General features: G+C 46.5%; 1 protein-coding gene across 2 annotated transcripts in view; it reads left to right on the forward strand.

The window, feature by feature from the left end:
• The window catches only part of WDR44 (WD repeat domain 44), a 42337-nt gene extending 32479 nt beyond the window's left edge, over positions 1 to 9858 (forward strand). For both annotated transcript variants that reach the window (XM_083422580.1, XM_083422581.1), the window contains 7 exons: positions 838 to 960; positions 3444 to 3635; positions 3905 to 4006; positions 5103 to 5218; positions 5800 to 5927; positions 7409 to 7540; positions 8723 to 9858. In XM_083422580.1, coding sequence (XP_083278706.1) covers positions 838 to 960; positions 3444 to 3635; positions 3905 to 4006; positions 5103 to 5218; positions 5800 to 5927; positions 7409 to 7540; positions 8723 to 8817 — 888 coding nt within the window. In that variant the 3' untranslated portion in view covers positions 8818 to 9858. The remainder of the gene's footprint in view (positions 1 to 837; positions 961 to 3443; positions 3636 to 3904; positions 4007 to 5102; positions 5219 to 5799; positions 5928 to 7408; positions 7541 to 8722) is intronic.
• The last annotated feature ends 212 nt before the right edge of the window (positions 9859 to 10070 follow it).

Genomic DNA, 10070 nt, shown 5'->3' on the forward strand with positions numbered 1-10070 from the left:
TAGTTGAGTATGCCTGGAGGGCTCCAGGTTGGGGGAAGCAGCCTTAAGGAGAAGAAATACCAGCCCATCACTTTATTGTACTGTAAGCCCACAACTTACACATGTGGCAGAAATGGAGGGGTTCTGGGGAAAATGACATTGGCATTGGCTTTTGATGGTAGGCAATTTTGGCTTCAGTTGTGATCCACAGAACATAAGTTGCAGGCTTATTGTAGTGATAACAATTTCCCATCCACATCGTGAGAAACAGTGAAATCAGTTTTTCATGTCCTTGTTTTTTTCTTAATTTTTCATAGACATCTGAAGGCAGCCCTGTTTCGGCAAGCTTTTAATGTTTGATGTTTTGTTGTGTTCCTTTATATTTCGTTGGAAGATGCCCAGAGTGGCTGGGGCAACCCACTCAAATGGGTGGGGTACAAGAAATAAATCATCGTCATCATTATCAACCTATAGTTTATCTGCCCAGATAGGGGTACATTGCTGTTCTCTCCATGGGCCAGTAACACACCCACTCCGCAGCTGTCGGCCATGATGAAAGATCAGGAAAGGCAGACAAACTCTTTCCACCATTCCTGATCTCCTGGAGGAACCTCTCTGGTCCTGTAACCAGAGTTTGTTTGCCGCTGCTGCACTTACTAGTTGAAGTGAACTCGCATCATTAGCACGCATGAAGGCTTGATCTTTTCCCCAATCCTTTTTTGCTGAACTGCAAGCAATGAGAGAGATCTCTTCCATGCTGAATAGATGAAACTTAACAGTAGATTGCATCAGGGCTCTGCACTCTCTTTATATTTTATACGTCTCAGAAATAATTCATGCCATTTTGATCCCCCCCAGAATTACTTTCTACTCTCTTCTTCTATGGATAAGACCGTCAGGCTCTGGCACATATCCAGGCGGGAGTGCCTCTGCTGTTTCCAGCACATTGACTTCGTCACTGCTATAGCCTTCCATCCACGGGTAAGGGAGATGGCCTCGTTTCTAACCCAGTTTTGAATTTTAAATATGAATAGAGGATTGAGTTTGTGTGTCAAGCTGGAAGTTGTGGAGAGGAGAGGGGGCCAGGATGATAAGGTGTTTGCAATAGGCTTTATTAAGCACCAAAACTAGCACCATAGACGATAAAACACACTTCAGAAATACATTCCAAACCACACTGTGCCACCAGGATAAACATGGACATCCCTGCACACCCCACCCTCTCTCTCCATGCTCTGTACAATCCTACCCCCTCTCCACAGCCTTACCATAACTGTCTCAAGGATGGGCCCTCCCTCTCCCCACCCACCCCTGTGTCCCTGCAGGTCAGTCCACTAAAACCATGCACTAAAACCAGGCCCATCTCCACCCTACCCCCCAAAGTCCATGGTGGACACTGGTGCTGCTGTTGCCTCCTCTCCCTCCTCTGTGGGCTTGCACAAAACCTCCAGCGTCTCCCCAGTCGTCTCCACCACCTCCTCTTTCCTGTGAAGCAGCACCTCCTGATTGCCAGCTCAACCTCTCCCATGTGTCCGAGGAAATGAAAGAAGAAAGAAACAGATCAGAGGCTGGGGGTCATCAGGTATCCCCTCCTGCTCCCCTCTTTTCCCCAGGCTCCATGGAAATCTAAAACCCACCGGAACCACGCGGCGCCCAGTCACCCCACACCAAGGCAGCCTCAGAGCTTCAACCAGGGTCTCTCCCCCCTGCCACCTCTGGTTGGACACCTTTTGCCTTGAGGCCTGGCAGCACTGTTGCTCCTTCTGTGCTACCTGGACCCGAGCACTGGCGCCTCTGCTTCCCATTTCTTCTGCCGCTCCTCTTGACCCATAACTTGCTCTGGTTGCAGCCGCTGTTGCTGCTTCTCTGCATTCCTCCTCCTCTTAGTGACCCCCCCCCCCAACTTACCAGCTGCAGGGTGCTCCTGGAGCATCCCACTCCCCCTTCAGCTCCACTTTCCTCCTCACAGGCGAACCTACACACCAACTGCAGCACCAGCTGAGGCTTCTGGACCACCCTTGTCCGCACTTCTTGGGTGAGCTGCAGGTGTGCAGGAAGTACCGCAGTATTTAGGCCCTGCGCTGTGCTGCAGTTTCTGGCAAGAGGCATCCTCCTCGGTCTGCCTCTTGTCACTCCTAGCTCGCCCTTTCTTCATTGGAACGGTGTTCTCCTTCCCTCTCTTACTGCACTTTCAATGGACAACCTGGAAGCTATCCTCTTCTCCATGCTTCCTGCTCTTTGTTTAGCCTGGAGAAGAGAACACAGAGAGGTGATAAGATAGCCATCCTCAAATACCATAAGGGCTGTCTCATGGAAGATGGAGCAAGCTTGTTTTCTGCTGCTCCAGAGGGCGGGACCCAAACCAATGGATTCAAATGCCAAGGAAGGAGATTCCTGCTGGAACATCAGGAGGAACTTTCTGATGGTAAGATGTATTCAACAGTGGAACGGACTACCTCACAAGGCGGTGGGCTGTCCTTCATTGGAGGTTTGTAAGCAGAGGTTGGATGGGCATCTGTCAGAGATCATTTATCTGTCATTCCTGAATTGCAGGGGGTTGGACTGGATGACCCTTGGTGTTCCTTCCAACTCTACAATTCTGTGCTTCTATGAGTAAGGGTACATGAAAGAGTTAGAATCATAGAATCATAGAATCATAGAGTTGGAAGAGACCACAAGGGCCATCGATTCCAACCCCCTGCCAAGCAGGAAACACCATCAGAGCACTCCTGACATATGGTTGTCAAGCCTCTGCTTAAAGACCTCCAAAGAAGGAGACTCCACCACACTCCTTGGCAGCAAATTCCACTGTCGAACAGCTCTTACTGTCAGGAAGTTCTTCCTCATGTTTAGGTGGAATCTTCTTTCTTGTAGTTTGGATCCATTGCTCCGTGTCCGCTTCTCTGGAGCAGCAGAAAACAACCTTTCTCCCTCCTCGATGTGACATCCTTTTATATATTTGAACATGGCTATCATATCCCCCCTTAACCTCCTCTTCTCCAGGCTAAACATGCCCAGCTCCCTTAGCCGTTCCTCATAAGGCATCGTTTCCAGGCCTTTGACCATTTTGGTTGCCCTCCTCTGGACACGTTCCAGTTTGTCAGTGTCCTTCTTGAACTGTGGTGCCCAGAACTGGACACAGTACTCCAGGTGAGGTCTGACCAGAGCAGAATACAGTGGCACTATTAAGATACACATTGTACCTATCTTAAGATGATGCCTGTGGGACCCCTACCAACCTCAGTTTGCATGTTTGAGAACGTGTGATGTACAACAAGCCCATGAATTTGCACTCATGCAGACACCACAGTTTACCTGAATGTCAGGAATGGTGAGATTCTAATAGAGCAAAGTTGGCCCTGTACCTGTGTGTCCATTTTCAGTGGGGTGAAGACAACATATTAGAAGGCCTCAAAGAAGTTGCCACCAGTAACACATTTCTTGTGGCATCTATCCTCTTTTAGGATGACAGATACTTCTTAAGTGGCTCGCTGGATGGAAAGCTGCGACTTTGGAACATTCCTGACAAAAAAGTGGCCCTCTGGAATGAAGTAGATGGGCAGACCAAGCTGATCACAGCAGCCAACTTTTGCCAGAATGGCAAATACGCTGTTATTGGCACCTATGATGGCCGGTGTATCTTCTACGACACAGAGGTAAGCCCTGCTACCACAATTGATGCCACCTGGTTCATTCAAGGGAGACAACCAGTAAGTAGGATTGTTGCTGTGGTTCAAAACATTCAGAAAGAAGCCCCATTTTATGGAACTAATAGTGTCTCAAGTACCCACTGCCAACACCAACTGTTTTCCCTTGAGCTGCTTCCGGGTTCCAATCCAGTTTTGGCCACTTCAGGATGCAGAGCAGAGCTCAGTGAACCCTGTGTATGTTCCAATGAATTTATTCTTGTTTTATTTATCTTTAGCACTTAAAGTATCATACACAGATCCACGTGCGGTCAACTAGAGGGCGGAATCGAGTTGGGAGGAAAATCACTGGAATTGAGCCACTGCCAGGAGAAAACAAGGTAGCTCCTCTTACTTTGAAGACACTCGCACTCTTTGATCATTGTGTACAATTCCACAAGTCCATTTAATGTTACCTACATTGCATAGTTTCACAAACCTGGAGTGATGGTGTGGAAGCCGCAGCTAGTCCAGAGTGCAGCCTCCAGAGATGCACCTGGTGCTTCTGTTTGAACCCGTGTAACACAGCCCTGCACAAACAATGCTGACTGCTGTTTTGCTTCTGGGCCCAATGCATGGTTTTGTTGCAAACTTAGAAAGCCCTGAATGACTGCCAGTTCCCATGCCTTGAGATCTGCTGGGCTGGCCCTCCGTTGTGATCCTACTGCCAAGCCGTGTGTGCAGTGGCGCATGGAAGTGCCTGCTCAGGTTGGTGTGCCCATCTGTGTAGATGTATAGCTGGCAACTTTGTTTTCTGAATTTTTGTGGATGAGCTTTCAGAAGGTGCACATATTTAACCAGGTCTATGGTGCACAATGATGCTGTCTGTCCTATGATCTTTGTTTTTGAAAATGTGTTTTTAATGTTTGCATTGATAATGTTGTTACAGTATTACAGTAACAAATGAAATAAAAAATATAATACAGCATGCACAAACCAACAATTAACAATTAATTTGCCATATGTCAACATTACAGTGAGCATGAACTCAGAATACCCTGAAAAGTAGTGCCAAAGCTGATGGTAGTATGTAGCAACCCCCACCCCCCACTCTTTGTGCCTCAACTCAAAAGGCTGGAAGGAGATTCAGAGGCCGGCTAATGCTCAGGGTGTCAACCCACGGAAGAAGCCCTTCTGTTTCTCCAATGAGAAGATTTAGAAACTGTCTCAACTTTGGTTCTGCTCAGCAAGCTAGATCAGTAATGGAGAGCATTTAAGCATGTACAGAGTGCTCTTCCCTCACTGCCAGCAGATCCCACACATTTTCCACTTGGTGGAGAAATGCTTCTGTGGGAACAGAGTTTGACATCTGGATAGGTCTGAGCTCTGGTCATTTCTGAAGCTCAGTGCAGAAATGGCAGGCCAGTCTAGCTTCTACTTCTCAACTCATTCCGCTGATGGATTTTTTTTTATTATATTTTTTACTTTTCTTGCCAGATCCTGGTGACGTCAAACGACTCCCGAATCCGACTCTATGACCTGAGAGATTTGTCTCTGTCTATGAAATACAAGGGCTATGTCAACAGCAGCAGCCAGATCAAAGCCAGCTTCAGGTAAAGAAAGAAATGGCTCATAGCCAGGACTTCCTAGACTCCCTCCGCCCTGCAACCCTTTCTGGGAAGAAGAATGCAATGCACGCCTTGACTTCATCATGCAGATTTAAGTTGCTCTTTGCATATTTGTAGAGATGGATGAACATACATGAACAGACCATGTTTTCTGCTTCTGAAATTAAGCGTTTCAGAATTTTTGTTTTTTGTGTGCTTTTCGTGGTCTCTTCTGTAGTGTAGCAGATGGAATCTCAAGCTAGCACTGGGGAGATCTGGGTTGAAATATCCACTAGTCAATCCACTATCCAAACATCCACTAGATGGTGAACCAGTCACCATCTTCCAACTCATCAAACCCAAAGAGTAGCTAAGGTCATTATGGGATATGGGAGGAGAGAACCCTGTGCACCCCCCTGAGCTCTTGGCAGAATAAGAAAGTAATAAACAAAGTAACATTGACACACAGCGTACCCTTTGACTTTGTTTTAAGCCATGAATTTCCTGTCTTATGGGAGGAAGCAATGGGAACAAGAAAAGATGAACTGAAAGTAATTGGGAATTGTTTTTCTTCTCTCATTCCTCAGCCACGACTTCACATACATCGTGAGTGGTTCTGAAGATAAATACGTTTACATCTGGAGCACCTACCATGATTTAAGCAAGTTTACTTCCGTCAGGAGGGACCGCAACGACTTCTGGGAGGGTGTCAAAGGTGAAGCCCCACTGCCACCTCAGTGTTTGAGCTGAAGCTGCTGCCTTTCAGTTGCAAGAACTTTAATTTAAGCCATGCATGTGGCGGGGACTTGTGTATCCCAAGGGAAAAGCGGGCCCCCTGTGAGTGACCGAGTGCTTGTGTCCCAAGAATGGCCAGCCTCTTGGTGATGGGTTCTGACCTCAGTGCTAGTCAGGTGGCCTCCCAGAATGCTTTGGGCCTCTGCGCAGATCCAGCCTCCTCCCTTTCCCTCTCCAGCAGTGTAACCAGTAAACCCCACTGGAACAATCCAGTTAAGGATGGAGCTGTTTGGGATAAATGAAAATGGGGCAACAGAGTCGCTGAACAGGAAGAGCAGAGCCAAAAGGGGGTGCCCCTGCAGTACATCTGCAAAAACCTCTTGCTTGCTGCCCAGCCGTACAAACGTACTTATGTAAAAAGCGATCTGATCCGCATGTCTCAGAAAGAGCAGACTGCAACAGGTATGGAGGTTGACATTTCAGAAGCTCCCCACCCTTCTGCATTTTAAAACAAAACAAAATTCCCCCCGTTTAGAAATGTAGCGCAGTCCTCTTCCCTGCTGCTCTTCACAAATATTGTATAAACCTGAGCTGGGGAACTTTGCGCCCTCCAGATGCTGCTGGGGTAGCACTTGCATCCTCTGACTGGGGCTGATGGGAGCTGGAGTCCAACAGCATTTCGAGGGCGACTGGTGCCCCCCCCCCCCCGCCCTTATAAGAAAACACTGCCTGCCTGGGAGTGTTACAGCTCCTGAAGTGGCTAGAAGAAGTCTTCTCCAAATATGAATGGCTGATGACAAAACCACACCACTTATTCTTCCCCTGTGAAGCACTTAGCTTGATTAGGGCTTCTTGTGCTATTCAAAGGAGTGGGTTTAAGTCTTGGCACAGTTGTTTTCTATCAAATCCAATTTTGGTAACAGCATATTCTACATGATCAGGAAGGCTACGTGCATGGTACAGTCCTCTGTAGGACTAGACTAGGATGGGGTGGTGGTGCTTGTGAAGGCATCCAGGCAGTAGGTGAAAAGGTTAAGGGTGACCAGGAGCTTATGAGGCATGAACCGTGTTCCCTTCTGGCATCTTTGAATTGGCTCTTATGTGGTCTCTGAGTTGGGCAGATGGTTAGCTGTCCTGGGTGAATTGAGTAGCGCCTGGCAGACCTGTGAATTGCGACTGAACACATTCCATGTCAGTAACAAAAAAGGTCGCAAGAGTGTGTTCGAGGATCAGAAGCAAACCAGGTTTTTGTGTGGGTATTCATGTAGTGTATTCCCCCTGTTCTGACCAATTCCTTGTGAGTGAATTGGAGCTTTAATACTTCCTATCAGAGCCATCCCTAAAAATCACCATTGCATCTGCCAGTTACCTACAATTAACCTCCGTACTCCAAGGAACTCCTTGTTTTCCCTGCGTTTTTTTCCAAAGGGTGGGTCCTGATTGCTTTTCTTCTCTTTGTAGCACATAACGCAGTGGTCACATCTGCCATTTTTGCCCCAAATCCCAGCTTGATGGTATCATTGGATACACCTGAAAAGCAGGAGCCCGAAAACAAAAATGAAGATTCTGAATCAACTGATCCCATTCCTTCTGGTAGGTGCCCTATCACCTCAGGGTGAGGTTTTGAGAAGTAATGCACTCTGTGGCAGGCCCTGGGTCACCCTTAACCTTGAGCAGGGAAATGCTCTTGAAGTAGCGCATCCATTAGGTAGGTAATCCCAACTGATTTCACCTATAAGCTACTTCAGAGAGCTCAGTGTTGTGTGAATACTAGGACTGAATAAGATGAGAAGGGAGAACAGGAGTCAATGGGAAATGAAGGATTCTAAATTGAACTTAGTGGATTTCTCTTGCTGCTGGGGATTTCAAGCAGCTCCTTTTGAGTCCTGAGAGGGCTGCTCTCAGGCCTGGCCCTTCATCTCTCTCTCTCCCTGCCTCCCCTGTTCTGTTATCCTGAGTGATTTCTCCTCTCCCACACTCCCACACTGCACAAGTAACTTCTCCATCTGTTAAACAATGGGAAGGTGAATGATTGAGTGAAGGACTAGAAGACCCTTGAAAAGATGTCAGTGGAGGGCTGTAAATGATGCTTCTGTGCTATTGAGCAGATGACACAAGTCATGCTTATTTCTAGGGAATTGCTTTCAACTCTGCTTTCAACCATCAAGGAAGGGACACAGTGCTTGGGCTTTTTCCACAATTACCTCTTGAGTATGAAGGCCAGGTGCTGGGCTGCCTAATACTGGAGAAGACAGTCTTCCAATCTGTCCATCAGTTTTGGGAGGCTGCCCTTGGGGCTTAGGCAGATGACTGTTGGAGTGGTGACATCTGGACGCTGGATTGCCCACTCTCAGCCTGATGACCTTCGTTGTTCTGTTTCAGACACAGGAGTAGTCCATTGTCTTCTCTTGGAGCCTTAACTGGATTTGGCCTTCCAGGCTGCTTCCAGTTGCCCCCTTTTAATTGGAGTTTAGATTTCTTCTTATTGTGTGCTTTTATTTTACCAGCTGCCTTGAGGCATATGCAGAAAGCAGGGTTAAGTGAACGACTAGTGTTTTCCTAGTCTCTGATGAATGTGGCCTATCTTGTGCAGTGCTGTCTACTCTGGCTGGCAGTAGCTCTCCAGGGTCTTTCCCATCACCCATTGCAGATGCCAGGGATGGGATGTTGGACCCCTGTGCATGCAGAGCTGAGCTTCCCTCCCCTAACCTGTGTGCTGCGTGCTACCTCATGCCTGGTGCCATTTCCTAAACCAGCTTCTTCTGCCCTTTTAAGGAGCTTTGAAGACAGATCACACAGAAGTGCTTCTGTCGGCTGACTTTACCGGAGCCATCAAAGTCTTCATCAACAAGAAGAAAAACACATCTTGAAATCATTGGTAACTCGACAGCATCATGATGGATGGTACCTGGGTATGAATCATGTGATCAGAGAAGCAAAGTATAATATAGAGTTCGAGGGTTGGCTTATCTGTTGAACTCTCACTTAAAGCTGCTCCATCAGACCTCCTGGGGAAGCAGCATCCCAACTATTAACTCCCCCCGGCTTTTAGAATAGAAAGAGAGGCCCATAAATGACGTGGTCAAAACAGCAACTCAGCGTTGCATTTCTCTGAAAAATTATTTTGCTAAGCAACTGTTTGCCATGCACAGGATTCTGCATGAAAAGGGCAATGAGATATTCACTTGCCCTTTGGGGGGTGACACATACCAAACCGAGCTTAACTGAATATTTAATTTAATTTATTGGTTCCCAGGGTGGGGTGGGGTGGGGATTTTTATTTTTATTATTTGCAAAGATGTCATGCAGTCTCTCTCTCCAGATTCCTGTTTCCAGCAAAGCTGATCTATTTCTAAATCTGTGTTAACAAAGCTGAATTTGTGGCCGGATCCTGTAATGTTCTGTGAGGTCTTTTCTGCCCTTCCTCCATCCCTTGGCCTGGGTGGGTTAGCAGCAACCATGTATCAATGTTTTCTAAAGTGGATTTCTCTTGTCTTCTAATTGTTGTGCACTCTAGATTCCTTTCTTAATATATACCTTTTCCTTTCTCTTTCCGTTGCACACTGGAGCACAATATTTCTATGAAAGAGTCTCTCATTCCTTATTCATGGGCACTGGGCTATGCTCACCTTAAACAAAAAAATTAAGCTGCATTAGGAACAATTCTTGTATTTTACAACAGTGTAAAATAAAATTGTTTACATATTTTTTAAAGCATTGTAGTTTAAAAAAAATGTTGGTTTTTTGTTTGTTTAGAGCTAACTGAATTTAAAGGTATTTGTAAATATTCATAAGATATACCAATGAAATAACATTTTGGGGCCTTGCAACCCATAAAATGTTGTTGATGGTTCCTGTTTCAGAGGAGAAAGAAAAGATGTATCATTAAAACTGCACATGTTGAAAGAGAAGTTGCTTTTTGTCCTTTTATTGCATCATCATTTTTTGCATGGCTCAGAGATGGTGGTTGCATCTGATTTCAACTGGTGAAGTGTCACCAATATGCAGATGACACTTAGCTCTGTGCCTCTGTTCCATCTGAATCTAGAGATTCAGCTGAGGTGTTACACAGGTGTTCCCAGGTAGTGATGGACTGGTTATGGGCCCAAAAAGGTAAACTCAG

The sequence above is a fragment of the Podarcis tiliguerta genome (genome assembly GCF_965153285.1).
Source record: "Podarcis tiliguerta genome assembly, chromosome: Z".
NCBI classification, from domain to species: domain Eukaryota; kingdom Metazoa; phylum Chordata; class Lepidosauria; order Squamata; family Lacertidae; genus Podarcis; species Podarcis tiliguerta.